General features: G+C 37.2%; 1 protein-coding gene across 1 annotated transcript in view; it reads left to right on the top strand.

Annotated features, from left to right (window-relative positions):
* Positions 1 to 21,176, top strand: part of TMC1 (transmembrane channel-like 1) — a 101,028-nt gene that overhangs the window by 70,846 nt on the left and 9,006 nt on the right. The window contains exons 12-17 of the mRNA XM_009328177.1: positions 3,293 to 3,435; positions 6,176 to 6,320; positions 8,622 to 8,816; positions 15,784 to 15,963; positions 16,183 to 16,335; positions 17,819 to 17,947. Of these exons, the coding sequence (XP_009326452.1) occupies positions 3,293 to 3,435; positions 6,176 to 6,320; positions 8,622 to 8,816; positions 15,784 to 15,963; positions 16,183 to 16,335; positions 17,819 to 17,947 (945 nt within the window). The remainder of the gene's footprint in view (positions 1 to 3,292; positions 3,436 to 6,175; positions 6,321 to 8,621; positions 8,817 to 15,783; positions 15,964 to 16,182; positions 16,336 to 17,818; positions 17,948 to 21,176) is intronic.

Below are 21,176 nucleotides of genomic sequence, written 5' to 3'. Positions count from 1 at the left end.
AAGACTTTTAAAGATTATGTGTATACATATCCTTTAGCACTTGAGTTTTTTTAGCAGCAGCAAGCATGAATATGGTATTAGAAGCAGATGCATTTCTTGGAAAAATAAACTCAGGCGCAGGTTCTTCCAGTTTACAGCTCAGCCTCTCCAGCTGTCTGCAGCATGACTCATCTAAAGGTGGCATCTCTGAGTAGGTTTGACCCACATGAGGTCCTGTTCCACCCGTGCCGGTGGGGAGAATTGTACAGGCTGTGGAGCTCTACACAGACAATCCCAAGAGGGACACAGGCAGATTTTCATACCTGTCCCCTTTCCAACAGAAGGCCAGCTCTGATCTCTCCTGAAAAAACATAAAAAGGGTACGGTGTCTGCTGCTCATTGATATTGCCATGTTTTAGTATGGTTAAGGTGTAAAGAGATCCCTAATCTTGTGACATGCAGATCTCAAACAGGATCCCTTGGTTTGTGGCTCAATACCTTCATGTGGAGACTCAGATGATGCCAGATTTTGGTCCTTTATTTAGCTTCCTTGTCTCTATTTTCAATCTTCAGCTATCAGTGGAGGAAGAATCAGGTTGTAAGGTGACAGAACATTGGAAAAAACTTGACTGGATATACCCATTTTCTCATTTACAAGTAAATCTTCCAGGCTTATTAACTGTAGACAACCAAATTTAAATAAAATAATAGAGGTAGAAATTACAATGCTTGTCTGTCTTTTGACTATAAAGGTATGTAAAGTGAACAGATTACTTCTGCTTTTTTTTTTGCCACATAAATTGTTGGACCCTCCTTGGATACAAAAAGAGAGAAAGATCTTTCTGAAAAGGCATGTACGTAACATTTTGTAATGAGTTGTATATTTGAGTGACAGGAAGAATACATCTAGACATGGACCTGATGGCAACATTATAAAATGAGAAATTAAAACATCAGATATTGGAGAAAAAGGAGTCAGAGTAACTTGGAGATTTTGTAAACAGAACAGAGGCTGGAAAAGCTTTATACAGCAAATGGGAACAAAGTTTTTAAAAGAAATGTATTTGAAAAAAAATGAATGAAGACAGATGGTGGAAAGAGAGGGGAAGGTTATAATAACTGTCAGAAACAGGATCTGACAGCTCTGAAGAAGAAAGTGTAGTAAATAACAGAGTAGCAGTTAACAGAAGGAGCAAATGCAAAGGTAATAAACATGGAGTAGGGCAGTGAAAGAGATGGATCCCCTGAAATACTGAGGGGAAGAAAGAATTTTCTTGAGGCACGTCAGATTGATAAATATTCCCTGAAGACAATGACATCTTTAATTAAACGATACAGGAAATAGTACCTTTCATCGGCTAGCAGTTCTTGTATGATACCAAGTAAGTTACAAATAAATGAATCGACATCAGCAAACATTATTTCATCCTAAAAGAAACCCAAAACCCCCACCAATATTTAAGACAGTAAAGAAAAGATGAGCTCAATATATCTTTTGCTTTTTTGTGTTTGAAATTGTACTCATTTTACTGACATGGATTTTGGTATGTTTTACTTGGAATTCAGTTTTAGCATTGTATATTTTACAGTTCAGATAATAATCCAAACCTAAAAAAAATCAGACTCTCAAGGCTCATTACAATAAAGCATTTGACCAATATCCTTATCTCACCCCTCTTATGTTAGGCTCAGAAAGGAGTTAAAGATCTTCTATGCATGCCTACCTTTACCCAGCTAAAGATATTTCAGGTCTCATGGTGAAATGCAGTAGGCAAAGCCCAGGAAACAACGTAGTGAATGACACACAGTGGAGGAATTATCTCTGACTTTGCAGAACACGGCAATTTAAAAAGCATTTTAATAATCTGAGGGATCCAAAAGGCACTCCAGAGCCACGTTAGGCTGTATTGAAACCTGGGCTGAGGTGGAATGTTTTAAGATGTTTTAATGAGCAAAAAGATACAAAAGACATACTATTGAATTTGAATGTGTCCTGACTGGTGTAGTTTTTTTACTAGTAATTAGTAATAAATGTGTTCTATAACAATATTTCCCTTATCAGAGAAGAACACACATATCTGTTATATGTAGGCACATCTCTCAAAGCTAGCCTGATATGAAAAAAAATGAGACATGTTGATTACCAAATAAAGACATTTTGAATAGTATTTCTGTTTATCATATATTAATATTTCATTTTCAGCTTAGAATTGCAAATTAGGTTTTCCAGGTAACACTGTGACTCATTTCATAGGTAGTAAGAGCTACAATAAATTAAGTGCATGTTTTGCAATAATATATAAGAGAAAGATGTTATTTATTTTAAGTAAAATGAGCAACTGAAAAACAGAAGGGAAGTAAACATCTTTTTTAATTCAGAAAATTGCCAGCTTACTGTATTAATGTCAAAATAATGCATGGTCTATCCACCAACTACACGGTCAAATATGCTGTATTTGACTTGAAATCATTACACCCAGCTGGAGATTTACCACTGCTGTGCATGTGCTGAGCTCTCCTTGTAAAGGCTCTGGACATAGTCTTCTGCTAGAAGGCAAGTTCTTGCTCTAACCTGAGGATTATCAGGAAGCTTTAGCTATTTAGATAATTTTAGACACCAGCAATTACTTACAGTTAATAATGTACCAGTAAATTATTTTGAAAAATCAGCAATCTGACACGTAGAAGAGGGCGTAATTCTCATTAAGATTTTCAGGAAAGGAGATACACTTTGAATTGCTGAGAAAGAAGGTACACTTACATTGCACTTTTTACAGCCTTGGAGTCTAAGTGTTAAGAAACCCTGCACGCTGAATAATCATCCATAAAATGCAACCAAGTATTCGTTAATGTATATTGAATGATCACTCAATGAACAGCAGGCAACATTGCTAGACAGAGAAGGCATATGAGAATTTTATATCAAATAGGCTATGCAAGTAGATTTTAGGAAATTAAGTTAAAAATCTGGCATTTTATCTGCAACTAATTTGTAAAACAAATTTTGTAAACCGAAATGTTTTTGTCTTTACAACAAGAAGTATGTGGATGAAAAAGTTTTGACTCATTAAATCATAGATGGAATGCCCATGAAGAGTTTTAAAGATAAAAGATTTGAAAGTTGACATGAAATACTCTAAGTCTTTCTAAATGAAAGGAGAGATTTTTCCATCCTGAGAGATTTATTACAGTGATGCTTACAACTGTTTTGAATGCATTGAAATGAATGTTTCAGTACATTGCTATTGGTACAATTTCTGATTATGTGCATATTGAACAGATGTGATATTATAATTTTTTGCTGACTTTTCAGGGCTTTGCACAGTATTCTGTACTCTTTTATGGTTATTACAATAACCAGAGGACAATTGGATGGCTCAAGTTCAGGATGCCTCTTTCATATTTCCTTGTTGGAGTTGGGACTATTGGCTACAGCTTTATGATTGTCATTCGAACGTAAGTTCTCCTTGGCTCTGGAATAAAGTACATTCAAAAAGGCAGATAATTCCACTATTCACCACTGAGACTATCTTTTTAAAAATATGGTAATTGTAAGGGCAGGACAATGCAAGATCAAATGCAAGGTCAAAGTCATGTAAGACTCGTTCAGCCTGTATTTATTTATCTATTGTTCTGCACCAGCAGCTGTGTTGCAGTGTTGTGGAAGTAGGAAAAAATCTTTACTGAAATAGCATAACACTTCCCTCCTGCAACTTCAAAATGAAAAATGAATGCATAAAGCAAGGAACAGAGCTGTCAGCCCATCTTTTCATAATACTCTGCATCTAGCAGAATGTCAGCTAACATTCAGGAAATTCAGTTCTTCTACCTTTAATGATACCTTATGTGAGTTAAATTCTTTTACAAAGGAAAAAGACAAGAAAGAAAGAAACATATGGCATATAATTCTGCGTGTAACTCACAGTCAGCAGTAAATGATTCTCAGCAAAACTATAGTGGTTAGGTCACATTTGCACAGTGGTGTAGAGGAATTAATGCTACTGGCCATAGTAAGGGTTTAATGTTCCGTGGAACGCAAAATAATCTCCAGCAGTGTGAAAACTATGCTTAATATAACGTTAAGAACATAATGTTGAAACAGTGGGAAGCATAGGAGTAAGTGAAACAGGCAGTACAAGTGGTGATATATTAGCCTTTTGGCTCTCAAATTCTGGACTTGAATTTTGTCTTAGGATCAGAATTTAAATGAAATGAAATTATTATTTTATAGCCAAATTCACTATTGGAATAAACTGTGATAATTCTGATCATTTCTAAGGAGATAGGCGGCCAATGAATATAACCTTTAATACTCTTGATTTAAGCAAGGTGACCACCTACCACAATAATACAGTTAGCTATAGTGGTGGCTTTAAAAGATGCCTACGGTGAAAAAAATCAGAGCATTCCGGGTCAATATTCGAGGACATTTGTGAATATAGAGAAAACTGCAGTTAATCTATTTCCACTGTTTTGTGGTGAAGTCAGTATTTTTCACTTGCATGAGCACTAGATTAATTCATGTTCTGTTTTTCAAATATTACATGGTTACCTGCATAGAGCAAGAAGCATTTCAGAAGAAAAAAAAAAAAAAGTCTTCAGTTACATATATGTATTTTTGGAGGAAAAACAAACTACTACAATAAAAAAGTAATTGGTTTAGCTCAAAAATATATTTTAAAATATTTTTTGATAATGTAGCTGTGAAGATTGGAAAAGTCTTAGTCTCAGACAATTGTATTTCAACGATTGTCACCCAGACCAAAAAAAAATAAATTCCTTCTAGCAGAAAATCCCTGTGGCCCAAACAAACAAATATCCTTGAGGAAAAAATACATTGTATGTGCTAACTTCTCATCTGGCCACGTGACACTAATGCTGATCAATATTCAGGTAATCTTATGAGCAGTTCTTGCAGTCTTCTGCTCTTTGCTCTTTCTCCAGAAAGCAACACAATGGGCACAGAAACAAAAAGCAGTGTAACAGGAAGTGCTACCATTTTTCTGCTGTTGACTGAGATCTGGGAAAGGGAATGTCTAAGTGAAAGGGATAGTGAGGACTATAAGCACTATTATTCTATTTAGGGGAAATATTTAGATTTAGGACTCCTCTCCACAGCTCTTCCAGTGCATAACATAAAATGGAAACATTTCTGGTCTCAAAGAAATGATATCCTAACCACAAGACTGTTCACTATTTCATTAGGAACTCTTGAGAAGGAATTATCTTAGTCTAGAAACAAGCAGCAGGGCAGATCCTACCAAGAACCTTTCATGACCTCTGTCCCTTCTGTATATGAGCAGCAAAACAAAAAAAACCCAGCCCCGGTATTGGTTTATGACAGCTCAGAAGGATTTTCTGTATTATTTACTTACTATTCTCTTCCTAGATTTGAGAGTATGTATTTTACTGGACTGTTAAAAATATGGTATGTAGAATGTATTGATATTAATAACATAATTCTGCTGTGTTAGGGAGCTTTAAAACAGGTGTTGCCTTTTCCTGACCAAGAAATCAATACAATGCTGAAGGCTAAATGGTTTGTACCCTACCAATATACTCCATCCTTGTGCTTAATGGTTTGAATTAAGTGGTAAAGTAAGCAGAAGCAAGACCACTATTATTACATGAATGACGACACTTTGAAAGAGAAGTTAGTAGTCAAGATTAAGTCAAATCACTGATGAAATAATTTTATGTTTCTGGATACTGTTATAAATCTTGTTTATAAGTGCATAGGAGATGAAAGGGAATATAGAAATCTGTATTAGTGATAGTTTTGTATGGTATAACCAGGTTTTGTTCTGGCTTGTTATGTTAGAATTCTTTTTTTCTCTTTGTGAAGATCTATGGTAGTTCAGGATGCTCTGCAGCTTTCTGTTTGAAAGATCTCTTGATATCATTTTCCTATTGAATTTCTTATCCAGCAGAGTTTCTCTGAGGTGTTAATGAAGTAAATTCATTCTTTCTCATCAAAATGTGTGTTGTGATCTCATAAATTGTTTAAATACGAAAATCTCCAGCCTTCTCTCTTGTATCAGACTGAACTTTCCAGATTTAGTGTAACATGACTGACTGCAATAATAATACAGTTTTTTTCAGAACAACGTTAGAATTTAGGAACAATTTAAAAGTCATGCTCACATAGCAGAACTAGTTCTAACAAGCTCTTCCTGTGTCTTTCTGGCTTTTGTAGAATGGCAAGGAATGCAAATGAAGAAGGTGGTGGGGATGATACTAGTTTTAATTTCAGCTGGAAAATGTTCACAAGCTGGGACTACCTGATTGGCAATCCTGAGACAGCAGATAATAAGTTTGCCTCCATCACAACAAGCTTTAAGGTAAAATAGAGCTCACTAAGGAGAGGTAACTTGATTTGTCTTTCACACTGGTGTGAATCAGATGGAACTAACATCAAGTATTAGCTGTGCCTGGGGCCTAGAAACTTAAACTAGAATTGGCAGCTCTATACCGTTCTGACTCTGGGCCTTGGGCCTTGCCATTTTAATTTTTTCCTTTTGGTTGTGGAAGAAAAAGCATTAATGGTATCTTTTGTGTCCTCTGTGACTGCAGAACTAGTTTTAGAAAAATGATTCTACTGTAAAAATATTTTCCATTTTCTCATCTCTGATGTCTTCCAGTTTCTATGGTGCTTATATGAATTTTTTTTTTAAAATGCTAGTGACATTTTGCCAACTTCACATTATCATCTTCTCTTGCTACACTGAAGAGATACCATAAGGCTTTAAACTAAAGGGGGATAGATACAGACTAGATATAAGGAAGAAATTTTTTACGCTGAGGGTGGTGAAACACTGGCACAGGTTGCGCAGAGAGGTGGTGGATGCCCCATCCCTGGAAACATTCAAGGTCAGGTTGGACGGGGCTCTGAGCAGCCTGATCTAGTCGAAGATGTCCCTGCCCACGGCAGGGGGGTTGGACTAGATGGCCTTTAGAGGTCCCTTCCAGCCCAAACTATTCTATGATTCTATGATTCTAAGATAAAGCAATAGGATCGTCTATAAAGGGCTATTCATCATGTCAGAAGAATTGGCCTCAGAATTTTGAGTGTGTAATTGTTCAGTAACCTCAAAAAGTTACTTTCTTTCCATAATATAAAGGTTTTATTTTCAAATTAATCATGAAATATAGCCCAGTTTGCAAGGCAATACAAGGTGTTCTTAGGCCTCTTTGCAGTTTATAGGGTATGCTGATTTCAAGAGTCATTGTGTGAGGAATCTGGGGCAGGATGCAAGATGCACCACTGTGAAAACAGTGAAGGGGATATATTCTATCTGTTGAATGTTAAAGAATGTGTTTCTACACTGGGGTCACTGGGACACACCAGTGCAGCATGTAAAGGAAAATTTAATTTTCAATCTAATAATATACAGAGAACACACTGGCAAGGTGTTACCAGGTAATGAACAAGATGCTAGACTTACAGTCACATTGACGACATACAGCATGGGAGCTGGAGGACCAAGCACCAGCTGCGCTATCCAATCACACACAGAAGCCTTCCTTTCTGCAGTGGTGATATAGCCATATACCACCTCACCCTGCCCACCCTCCCAACTGCAGGCATAAAAGATAACTGCATTCAAAGTCAGTAGAAAGAAAAGGTCCCAGGAAAACAAATATTGAAGAAATACTGACTGAAGGCACTGAAACTGTGAGTGCTTTCCCTGCCCGCCTACTAAGGTCAGTTGCTGAATGTTATTTGAAGAAGAATACAAATCAGTTGAGACAGAGACTTAATTTTGAGAAATAAACTCATGAAGCTTTACTGCGATCTTTGCAAACGAGCAAGGAAGCTCAGAGAGGAAAGGTGAAGTCTTGGCTTGGATGAGGTCATGGGAATTTTGCTCAAGAGCTGCTGCAGTCTCCTTTCATTTATGTAACAAACACAATTCATACGAAAAACAGAGCCATGCAGAGTCATTATTACAATGCAGGAGTTCAGCTTCCCCTCTAGGCAACTGATCTCTATAACAAAGTGAGAAGCTGTAACCAAACTCCTTTTTCAAGAGGACACTTCAGAGCAAAAGCTCTTTCTGATGGCAAAAGTAGGAGCTGGAGATTATAGTTACACCAGAGTCTTAATATTTCTCAGTCCTGGCCACGGGTAAATGTGGGGCAAACATTTTATTCTGCAGTTTGAAGCTGTGCACAGTTTGCCTTTTTGGGGATTCCTACATCTAAACTGTTGTTTCATTCCTTCTGAATTAGTGACTTTCAGAATAAAACTTTTTGCTCTTTTCTCACAAATGCACATTTTTAAAGTGTGACAATTCCTTTTCTGGCAGCTACTCACACTTTTATCCTGCTGTGTCACTCAGCCTCATAGCACCTCGCAAGCTGACAGACATGCTGGTTTCTTTTTGGCACACAAATGCAGGTGTAGTGAGACTCAGTGGGGACACACTCAATAGAAGAAAGCAAACTCTGGGGAGCCAAAACCCCAAGGTCTGCCAGGGTCCAAAAGAGATTTTCTGAGAAAATATAAGATCATCTGAAAACATGATGTGTGCAGTCACATCTTTGTAATTTATTTAACTGACTTCTAACAACTGGGGAAGCAATGTGGGGTCTTGACCATTAAAGTACTCATAATATTCTTTTCTTTCTAACAAGTGCAGGAAGCTATCGTGGAGGAGCAGGAGAGCCGAAAAGAGGAAAATATTCACTTGACTAGATTCCTGAGGGTTCTTGCTAACTTCTTAGCTCTATGCACGCTTGCTGGGAGTGGCTACCTCATCTTTTTTGTTGTCAGAAGATCCCAGAAATTTGCCCTGGAAGGTCTGGAGAACTACGGGTGGTGGGAAAGAAATGAAGTTCGTGCTAGCACATTTCTAAAATAGATGTGGTTTGAAACTGTGTTCCTCTACTCTGCATGTTGCCTTTCTTTCCTGAGAATTTAAATACTCTGAATGTGGGTGGTAAATGTCTAACAAAAGAATTGTTTTTGTCTCTCTGCTTCCTGCTTCATTAAAATGATTATTCCTTGTCTGGTTCTTTCAAATGTCCCTTTGTATTTAGTTTTCATTTGAGGCCTTTACCTTTCCTACTCTGTGCTCTTAAGGTTGTTTTCCAGCCACTCTATGGACTCACAAGATCTCTTCAAGGACCCCACTCTCCTGTTGCTTTCCTCCTGAGACTGGCCCAAGTGAAGTGACTGGTGTGTGGGCATATCTAACGTTACTTGGGGCCTGATGGATACAACTCTGCAGTGTAGCAACAGGATGAAACTCATGCCTTCCGCTTCCAGCTGCCCAGTCCAAGAGTCCAATACCATTTTTTGGTGCCTAATCTGCTTTCTTCTAGAGCAGATGCAGCCCTGCCTGATAGAGGTGTATAGCGATAGTGATTGTGTTAGCTATAACAGTGTGCAGTAACCACCTGAAGTCAGCGTTGCTATATGAAAACCTGGGCAGGTTTACTTTCTTAGCAAAGACACTGCTGTGTATGTTGTAAAACTAGCTGTTTGTTACTTAAAGCTCATCTTCTGAGCTGGAGTATAAAGTAGATACTTGATTTAAGGTAAGGCAAAAAGATGCTAGCTTCACAAAACTGCTGGGATGGGTGACGATGGAACGAGGAAAGTCAATCCTTAATTTTCAACACCAAAACCTGACTCAGAAAGTAGCATAAAGAACTCCAGCAATCCACCTCTGGAATCCAGAGGAATGGGGCTGTTGAGATTGGGTTAAGTTACTTGATAAAAGTTATTACATTTTGATGTCATAGGAAAGAAAAGTCATGTACAAAACTGCTTGGCTTAAAGCAACACAAGCTCTAAGTGTGACAACAGACTAGCAGATGAAGACAATTCAGGAGGAATTCAGCTTTCTCCCAGTTGAAAGGTGTGGTAACAGATTTGTACTAACAAGAACTGTGCTACCGAAAGCTGTTATATTAGCTTATGCTGCAATCTGGAAAGTAGTTAAACATATGCATGTTTACATTCATTGTTTTACTTTTGTTTGCTTTACAAAAAAATACTGCTAAGGAGACTCTGTATCACAGAACTAAGATCTGGAGCAGGTGTGTCTCTAAAGGAGAGTGGATAAGGCAACATTGCCATTATTTGGCTGAAGAATTTTTCCTATTGACAGGTAATGAACACATTTGTGAGGTACAAAATATTGCCCTTGATTGGATATTAATATTTATTTACAAAAATATATTTGGCTTCTATGTAACAACCATTTAAACGTTTTTCTTATGTTCTAGATCTAGCTCTCTTATGTTTGTAACAATAAATGAATTGAGATTTTGATGAGAAAAAAAAAACCATAAACACTGAACGTACTACTTAGAGAAAATGGAAGTGCAGCTTTTACGTACAATTCACGCAACAGTATGTAAAAATTGACACTCTTCATAAAAATGTTAAGCTCCTTCTGTAAGAAATTTCTTTTCATCGCACTGGATGTATTAAGGGATTAAAAAATGTTTACATGTAATTATGATGTCCTTGGAGCAATCCAGGGTAAACACATTTTATATCATCTCTTCCTGAAACTCACAGCCTACTAAAGTGCCACTGGTGACTTTGTGGACAAGACCTTATTCTCTCTGACTATCCTTCTCCGTCATAATGTTGTAAATTTTTAAACTCTCTCTCCATATTGGCAGTACCTAGTTCTGTCAGATTACAGTTCAGATAAAATTGTCTAGTGTGTCATGGAGAGGAGGAAATTAGTGGAAACAGGCAGACCGGGACTGTTAAGGGATAACATCAGCATTTGCATTGCTCCTCATACATGGCTGTGGCCTGGTGGTCGGTCATGGATGAATGATGATTCTGCACCATGTGACAATTTCCCCATGACTCTGGAAATTTTGGTAAAATGGAGAATAATGCCACTGAGTCCCTTGGTAAAGTGTCCTGAAATTGGATGAAATTTGCTGAACAAAATTGACTTTTCTCATTAAATAGAACATAGTTTGCAAAGCTAGAAGGTAGTAAAAGCATCTCTCTGGTACTGAGGTACCCTGTTTTTTCAAATGTATTCCTGTACAGTTTAAAACTAAAGCTACTTAAAAGCAGGGAAAACTTATGAGGAGACAGACTGATTTCTCTGAATGAGAATCATTAACAGCATTTGGGCAAAGAGGAGATAAGTTTTACGCATCAGTTTTTTTTCCAGCCACAGAAAAGTAGAGCTTTAACATTTCAGGTCTTGCAAGATGAAACAACCCCATAGATCTTCTGCCAAAAATACCCTGCTATTTACTTTAATGGTCCTAGTAGTGGATGTGGAGTACATTTATATTGAAGTTAGTAATCCATGTTGTCAATGCTCTGTTTAATTCTAGAAATAATCAGGCAGCTTTTATTAGTATGAAATATAATTTCTAATTCTAATTTCATTTTTTAAACATGAAACTGTATTTACTAGAAAAATAGATCTTTATTAGTGCTTTCTGCAGCAGATGCTAGACAAATCTATGACTACTGCAATCATTGTTAGTAGAAGATATGATTTATTTTAGCTGGGCTACTAACTCTTAATGAACTTGTGTAAGGAGTAATTTTCTAGCTTTCAGAGTTTAATGCAGGGACTTGGTATTTGGAGTAGTTAATGTCACAGGGAGAAAAAAAACTGTGTTTTGCACCACAGTTTTAATAATTAGGGGGTGCCTCTTGGTTGTTGTTCCTTTCTTAGGGAAAATTCTATCTCAGTAGGGCAGAGAGGTCTTTTGAGATTCACTCAGCAGACAGTGAATATAAGACCACATTGGCCATCAACCGTAACTCTACTGTGTATGTATGCTGGCATGCTGCCCTTCTTGTGGCATATCATTCCACAATTTTTAAGTCACACAAAGCAGTGAAACTGTGATAAAAACAGGGGAAGAAAATCTGCTTCTGCACCTGAGCTTCAAGTTGACAAGAAGTCCAGAATATAAATCAGCTCCTTTCTGAAATCAAACTAGATTAAAGTGGCTAAAACTCAATGGACAATTCAATGGATAATTTCTTTGTTCAGCAAAATCCTTCACAAGAAACTAAGCAGTATAATGATAATATATCTTTGAAACTATATAAGAAATGTTTACGCTTTTGAAATATAGAACCCATCATAGTTTTTGGATTTTGAAAACTCAACATGCTACTTTTTGTCTCAGTAAAACATTGCGGTTTTGGTTGTAATAATTTCTCACTTTTCAGCTTTGCAAGTTTCTGTGCCTCATTTCACCTCTTATCTTAATAATGACTTTTCTCCAGAATTAGAAATGCTCTTGAGATGGAGAGCATGAATAGTCAAGGCACAGAAAAATGCAGATAGAAAACAAATGAGAAAGAATATGTGTGTTTCAGATAAGTGGTAAAAAAGGCAGAACATAATAAATATATAGAAAATATTGAATGTTCAAGAGAAAGAAAAGCAGTGACTTCTGTCCTGCCTCTCCCATGCAGCAACAAGGAAACTTTAAATAAAGTTAGCAGGTACTATATTTAAAACTGCCCAAAGGACATACCTTTTCTTCCAAAATACATACTCACTATGTCTTCTAGTATGAGAACTGAGAGACATCAAATTAATTGAGTAGAAGCCAGGTTTAGAAAAAGCAAAACAGAAGGAATGGTAGTTGGTAGGTGCCAGTGTTATGAATGCCAAAATCTTTGTCTGTCTCAAGGAAAACTGATCTAAGGCATGAAAGAGAAATCCTCAGGGGGTTACTAAATACATAAAAAACACACCTGACTGAACAAGTGCCCAAACTGAATATAGTTGGAGTCTAGGACTTATTACTCATATAGGTTTGCCCTGTTCTTGCTCATCCCTGGGCATCTGTTGGGCTAGAGCAACCTTTGGTGTGACCCAACACATCTCCTCTTATGCCCATATTTGCCACTGGAACTTGTTACCACAGGAGGATAGTAGACACCAGAGTCAAGTGAGGATTCTGATTTGAGATTCAGCAGTATCACAACAGGACTGAACATTTCTATTGATAAACAGAATATACAGCCCGTTACAGTAAGTTTTAATTTTAAGAATTCATGATTGCTTGTGTTGGCTGTAGTTCCTGCAGCTTTGCCATCTTGGGCCATATTGGGTATAAAGTCTTTGATTTAGTCATGACTGAGACAATATGTGTTATAAACTATGTTAGAAACTTTGAAGGTTTTAAGATAAAAAAGTTTACACAGTTCATTATGAAGAAAAAATAACCAATATTTTGATCACCAACAACTCATCACCACCTAGAAGTAACAACAAAAAAAAAAAGGAATGTCCACAATTCTCATAAGAGAAAATTTATTCAAAGCATTAATGTATGAAACCCAACATAGCTGTTAATATAATAAGGTAAAAGGTGGCAGGAGATTAAAATATAAATTCTGCCCTTTCCAGTTATAAACCCAAGTGCTGCAAGAGATGACAGCTACAAGTTTTGGGTTGGTTGTTTCTTTTTTGAGTGTTATGAAGTAACATTGACTTCTTGTTATTTTAACAAGGTAATGCCAGTTACCAAATAACACTATATAAATACATAGGAAACATCAATGAATTCCTGTAATCGTTAAAAAAAATCTACATACTTCTTACAGGGTGCCACAAGCCATGTACAGAATGCACTACTGATTGCCTACAAATGCAAAATCCAGTAATTAGCTCTAGAACTCATTAAAAACCAAGAATAGAAAAACAGCAAAAAGAAAGCCATTTATTTCTTTTCTTTAAGAACACCAGTCTCATGGATGAACCTTTTTAAGAGTGGGAATGTATATATTTGTAAGTGAGTGAATTTATTTGTTGGCATAGTGCCTTTCTGCTGCCATATTTTTTCTGAGAAGCAAGAGCAGGCGTAACTCTCTTGGTAGCAGGAAGTTAGAAATTTATTAAAATTTATAATAGTTCTAACAAAATGGATTCCAGCATGGCTGAGAAATGCTAGTTTCAGAGCAATTGGAAGACTAGAGTTCTGTGAACAATTGTTTTTTGTGACTAAATCAATTATTTTTCCTTGTTTTAATATGATACATCTCAAATAAACACCTTTGTGTTTTCCAACAATCTTTGTGACTTAGATTGAGACAATGTTTTCTGTTTCTTTTTTTGTTGTTTTTAGTCCCTTAAAGACATGCTTTTTGTAATGCAATTTTATTTTAAATTGAAATTGAATAACTGCACCCTTAAACTTTTTCAAATATTTTCATTTTTGGCTGACACAATGAATTAGAACCAAAAGGTTCAAATAGACTTGAAAGAATTTTCAACAATCACTTAGGAATGTTACGTTACTAGAACGCCTCACTTGTCAGTAGAATTTATAAACTAAGTTGTATTTCAAACTTTCTATAAAAACTAGTTATCTGTTTTTCTCAGTTTGCTTTCAGCAAACTTGTTCCATTTCCATACTGCTAAGATGATGAGTTATTCGTATTAGAAGTTTCTAAGAAAATCAGGCAGAAAGGAGCAGGGTGGATTTGAATTTGCTTATGCAGTGAGGACATGAGATCTGAGATAGACTAGAGAGCCAGGCAATCACCAACCATATGAAATTTAAGTAGAGCAAGTGCCAGATTCTCCACCTGGGATGGAGTAATCCTGGCTATATATACAAATCGGGGGACGAGAGGCTGGAGAGCAGCCCCGCAGAAAGACATCTGGGGGTTTGGGTTGGTGGCAAGTTGAATATGAGTCTACAGTGTGCCCTGGCAGCCAAAAGGGCCAACCACGTCCTGGGGTGCACCAAGCACAGCATAGCTAGCCGGTCAAGGGAGGTGATTGTCCCACTGTACACTGCACCGGTGCGGCCCCACCTCAAGTACTGTGTGCAGTTTTGGGCACCTCAATATAAGGACATCAAAATACTAGAGTGTGTCCAGAGGAGAGCCATCAAGATGGTGAAAGGTCTCAAGGGGAAAACTTAGGAGGAGCGGCTGAGGTCACCTGGCTTGTTCAGCTTGGAGAAGAGAAGGCTGAGGGGTGACCTCATCACAGTCTACAACTTCCCCAAGAGAGGCAGCGGAGGGGGAGGTGCTGATCTCCTGTCTCTGGTGACCAGCGACAGGACATGAGGAAATGAAGTGAAGCTGCCTCAGGGGAAGTTCAGGTTGGACATTAGGAAAAGGTTCTTCACTGAGAGAGTGGTCAGTCACTGGAACAGGCTCCCCAGGGAACTGGTCACAGCACCAAGCCTGTGAGAGTTCAAGGAGTGTCTGGACAACACTCTTAGTCATTTATGTTTAGTTTTAGGTAGTCCTGGGAGGAGCAGGGAGTTGGACTCGATAATCCTTATGGGTCCCTTCCAACTTGAGATGTTCTATAATTCTATGATTCAATGATTCTATGATTCCGTGACATCTAGAATTAACTTTGGGTGAGATCTCAGATAAATTTAATTTAGTGCAGTATTTTTGTAGGAATGTTTTTTATAGAACATCTATGTGTCTATTGTGAAGATGTAGTAGAGACATAGCATAAAACAGTACTAGAAATAGATTTTGTTATGTTCTCTGATAGTAGAATTTTGGTTAAAATGTAGGTTCTAGTCAGAATAACTAACATTTGATTATTTTGGAGGTTTAAGTGAAATGTAAAATGAAAAAAAAGCTTTCATATATCCACCTGCAGTAGATTACAACTGAATTTTCATCCCTTTCTTCCTTTGTGAAAACATCTTGTGACTCCTAGAGTGGATTTCATTTTTCATTAAATCAAAAACCAAATAAAAAGTAGTAATGGAAATACACTCTTCACCCAAATCAATAATAATAATAAAAGAACTTGTCTCTAACATTTCACTGTAAACTTTTTTTTTGCTTTTTCTTCCTCTCAGGTGAACATGGTTATGTCACTTTTAGGAATGTTCTGTCCAACTTTATTTGATGTAATCAGTTCTCTGGAAAACTACCACCCTCGAATAGCTCTAAGATGGCAGCTGGGACGAATCTTTGCTCTTTTTCTTGGCAATCTCTACACTTTCATTATTGCCCTAATGGATGAAATCAATCTCAAGGCAAGCTGTTTACTTCCCTTCACTATTTTTAACATGTAGCTGGGCAAGAATGAGGATTTCCAGCCAGTCAAAGACACATCAGTGAAAGATGTTCTTTTCTTTCTGTACTGTAAATCATGTCCATGCCTGAGCTGGTAATGGGAGTCTTGTAGTAGAAAAGGTTGAGAGTTGGCAACAAGCTCATGTTGGTTTTTTTTCCCAATTTATTTCTTTACTTAGTTGGAAGAAGAAAAGGTAGTCAAGTATAACATGTCAATATGGGAAGCTAGTCTGTACAATGGTACTATTCCAGAAAATTCGACTGCTCCTCCAATACAGGTGGACCCTGCAGATGTCCCCAGAGGGCCATGCTGGGAAACAATGGTAGGACAGGTAATGTAACTGTTTTAATGTCATATCTGAAAATAGATCATAGTCTGTTACAAGATATGATATCTAAACCCTCTTTATTTCTGCTAATAAGTGACATTAAGGTGGGAAAATGTGAGGAAAAGCAGATGTAGGACTCTTTTCTGAGCTAAAAAGTTGAGAAAAAATATTTAAGTTTCTTTGGACCCTGTCTAGTAGGGAATTCTTTCTCCTGGTAGTTGACAGCATTGAAAGCATTTCTTTTCCCCCCCTCCTTTTCACTATTCTCTTAATTTACCCTCCTCTTCCTCATCCCATCTTTGTCTTGCAAAAAACCTGTTTAACAATTTTGAAAAGTTAATTTGTCATAACCCATAATAAATGTGGTAATTCTGATTAGAATTCTGATTAGAATATCAGTTTCTGCCTACAACAGACCTATAGAAAAGATAAAAAACAGAGTAGCTCAACAAGGAAATATGCTTATACAACAAGGAGATAGCTCTTAGAGCAGTGTGTTTTTGGGAAGGCATCTTTAGCCAAGTAATGTAATGCAAAAGAACAACAGTGGTTTAATAGTAAATCTGCTCAGTCATTTCATTTGATTCAGTTGAACATTCTTATTGACCTTATATTACATATAAAATGTAATTTCCAAAGAATTTTCCAACATCCCCCTTTCTTCTATTTGATCATACCCTATTATTTTTTGTGCATAAGAATGACTTCACCACTGAATCACAACTTTTGCTATTGCTCTATCACTCTGACAATCTCACCTCCTGACTGAATAAATCATCAGCAGGGAGCAGACAGCAGGAAAAACAGCCTTTCTTTTCTTTTCTTTTCTTTTCTTTTCTTTTCTTTTCTTTTCTTTTCTTTTCTTTTCTTTTCTTTTCTTTTCTTTTCTTTTCTTTTCTCTGATGCTGAATAATAAGCTAAGAACACCAAGAGCTTATCAGTGCACTGATTTTCTCCTTAATTTCAGATCAGGGGGAGTAATAGCTTTTTGGGCTATTGGGGTAAGACCTATTACAGTAGGGTTTAGTGGGACTTACTAAAATAAAAGTAGAAGAATGAGGTTTTCCATTAGGATTTTCTTCTTTCCTCTCCATATTCACTGGGAGTTGGTGTTCCTTGAGAAAGAAAGCCATTCACTTTTATTTTTTTTAATCTTCCCAAAGTCAAAGAGAGCAAAAGCAGTTTAAGATATCAGCTCAGATTTCTGTTATAGCAGTGATCTTGGCTGGAAGCCTTTCCTAGTCTGATCATGCCCTGGAAGTCTCATCTGATAATATGGGCACAAATTAGAGCAAAGGATACCTCTAGCAAATGAGGGGCAGTTTTTCTCCTGGCATTTTTCAGAATTGGTGAATGTAGAGGAAGAGCAGAGTCTTTTCCATGTTGAAGCAGGTAAGCACAATTAGGGATCTAGCCCAGTATTTCATTATTATTGTAACTATTAATTGCTTAAATATATTCTTAAAAGAAAATATTGTTCTAACAGGAATTTGTGCGGCTGACAGTCTCTGACACAATGACAACATACATCACAATTTTAATTGGCGATTTCTTGAGAGCTGTCTTCGTTAGGTTCTTCAATTACTGCTGGTGCTGGGACTTGGAGTATGGATTTGTAAGTATCTGATTCGCTATTTTAAATGTCTTTGCCAGATTATCACTTCACATTTTTGTAGTAAATTACATTTTCCTTTCAATCACACAGAATTAACAGTCGGCTAGACACATCATCTTCAAAATCCCTGAATAACATTGTGTTAGTTTTTCTTAGAATTTGCTTATGCCTTAGTATTTGTCTTATTCTTTAGAGTTTGGTAACTTTCAGATTTTTTTTTTCTTTCCATTTGATTGTGTAAGAAAACTGGGTACACATTTTTCACACATTTCCAATTTGAAGACTCATTCCCTGTTCCACAGAATACAATCTCACTGATTTTTATGGGATTTTGGATAGGGTCTTTTAGCACACAGTGTTTGTGGAGAAAAATATGAAAGAACTTGTTCTAGAAATCTTATTATATATATTTTTTGCTAGAATTAGTTTAGCTGAAATAAAGTTAGTAAGTCCCATAACATAAATGGGTGTAGAGCTCTTCAGTTGGGAGTTGAGACTCACTCTTTTACACAGATCAGAGCTAGGTTAACTTAGCCAGATAAGATACCTACACTATAAGATCTGATGCTGTTTTTTCACCTGTTAAGTAGTAGTCAGGGTACTGGCAAAGCTTGTGAAGCTCCTGAAGCCTCTTTTGTACTTACTGAGAGGTATGGAAAAGAGCTAAGTAATTTAAAGCTATCTTGGGTATATCTGCACGAACAGCCATTATAGCTGTTCTGCCATCCTTTTTTCCTACTTTCCTCAAAATCATACCTTCATAAATGTACAAATTTCTTGTTTTACCAAAAGCAGCATCTCAGGAAATGATAACCTTCCAGAGGAAGAGAAAGTTTTGGTGTTTTCTATAGAAAAAACAGTTTTCTGGTATAGTAATCTCATTGCTATTGGCTGGCTCCTATGAAATTTCAGACTTTATAGCAACATTCAGGTTTCTCCCTGCTAATTCTACAGTGTGTCTCAAACAGAACTGGTGTAGGGTTGGAGAGAAAGACTACCAGCTGGACAGGTTGTGGACAAACAAGTTATAACCCTTGAAATATCAAAATCAAATGCAGGAATTTGAATATAGCATGGGCTTGTGGAACCGTGTATTTTCATATACTTAAATTGCATCCAGAGCTTACTCACATTTTCAGATGTTCCATAGCCATTGCAATAGCTAAGGCTGGATGTGGGGAACACAAGAACCATTGTAGCCAGTGCTACGTCTGACAGGAAATAGCTCAGACATCATATTTTCCAAAGATGTTGAAGTGATAGCCTGGATCCTTTCCCTCTCAGGATCTCCACGATCAATGAAAGAGCCTGAATTAATGCAAGCCTGAAAGCCATTCTGAAGACTGTAGGACAGACTCTTTACCTGGAATGATATGGCTTCCATTTGGGCTTCCTGAAGCTCTTCTGTCTTGCTATTTACTCTGAATCATCTGCCTTTTATGCAGGGACTTTCTGTTGCATGACCTGCCCAACCACAGGTGCTTAGTGCTATTTGAGATGACCCTGGGTATCCAGAAGAGCTGGATGGGGCTACTAGATGTATTTTTTTGTGAGATGCCTGCTGTCTCCCGGTGTTGGGAGCCACACAGTGAACTGTAGGACAACTTGGCTTGAACTGGGAGTGCAGTTGTCAAATAAAGACACATACATTCATCCTTTAACACTTCAGACTTAATTTTTGCTCTTTGTTTTTTGTTACCATTAAGGGTGTTAATGGAATATAATACAGTAATTCAATCAATAGAGCAGAGCCTATAAAGAAAAGAGCTTTAACTAAGGGTCTGGACTAAAAAGCTGCACAGATACCATCCTTCTTTCTAGCCATTCATCCTTTTACAAAGTAAAGAACATAGAGAGAGGTGATAAGCAGTGAGGGTGAGCCTCACAGCCCACACACAAGGGCTTCAACACTGCTAATGGAAGCTGTGGCATGTTTATCCAGCAATGAAGGGACACTTATTTCCATGATATATTCTTGTTCTCAAAGTGTCAACAACACATCTGCTGGTAGGGGATGTCGAAACCAATTTATTATTGACATTTTTATTTGGCAGTATATAAGAATGGCTATAACGGTCTGGTCAGTTATGGTCCTCAGGTCCAGTAAGCTGCCTGAAACAACAACCAGAAGTGGAATTGCAAACTGGAAATCATTGAATTTCTGGAAATATCTGAGTGTCCTGGTTTTGGCAGGGATAGAGTTAATTTCCTTCCTAGTAGCTGGTACAGTGCTGTGTTTTCGATTTAGGATGAGAACAAAGTTGATAACGCACTGATGTTTTAGCCATTGCTAGGTAATGCTTACACTAGCCAAGGACTTTTCAGCTTCCCATGCTCTACTGACTGAGAAGGCTGGAGGTGCACAAGAGGCTGGGAGGGGGCACAGCCAAACTGGCTAAAGGGACATTTCATACCATGTGCCGTCATGCTCAGTACATAAACTGGGAGAAGCTGGCCGGGGGGGCCAGCTCGGGGACTGGCTGGGCATCGGTTGGCAGGTGGTGGAGCAATTGTACTGTGCATCACTTGCTTTGTGTATTATTATTATTATCATCATATTATTATTATCATTTTATTTCAATTATTAAACTGTTTTTATCTCAACCCACGAGTTTTTCTCACTTGTGCTTTTCCAATTCTCTCCCCCATCCCACCGGGTCGGGGGGAGTGAGCGAGTGGCTACGTGGTGCTTAGTTGCCGACTGAGGTTAAACCACAACACTGAGCTTAAAATCTTCCTGAGGAAGTAGCTATACCTGTGTCTCTGTAGTTAGTAGCCATGATGTACCTATTAATGTACCATTGATATACCATTAATTTTTAAACTTTATTTATAACCTAAATATTTTTGAGAACCAAAACGTCCTTTGGCAAAGAATTCCAGAAATTAATTTGCATGCTGTTTGAAAAAACACTTCTTTTTGTTTGTTTAAAAATTGAATTTAAATTTGAATTTAAAAATTAAAACTATTTTATTTGTTAATGCTAGCCTCTATGTTATGAAGAACAATCACACATTATTTGATTCTCTATGATCTTATTCATCCCTCTGTGTCACTTATGATATTCTATCCCTCTGTACAGGTCTCCTTAGCCAACTGCTTTCCAAGTTGACTACTACTGATCTATTTAATCTTTCTTCGTGTGGAAGCAAATTCATAAATACATGCAGCACAAATATAGCAGCTTGCTGTAAACATATATAACTGTACATATACACAACACTACAC

Source organism: Pygoscelis adeliae, unplaced genomic scaffold (genome assembly GCF_000699105.1).
Source record: "Pygoscelis adeliae isolate BGI_AS28 unplaced genomic scaffold, ASM69910v1 Scaffold45, whole genome shotgun sequence".
NCBI classification, from domain to species: Eukaryota; Metazoa; Chordata; class Aves; order Sphenisciformes; family Spheniscidae; genus Pygoscelis; species Pygoscelis adeliae.
This window is presented reverse-complemented; position numbering and strand designations above follow the sequence as displayed.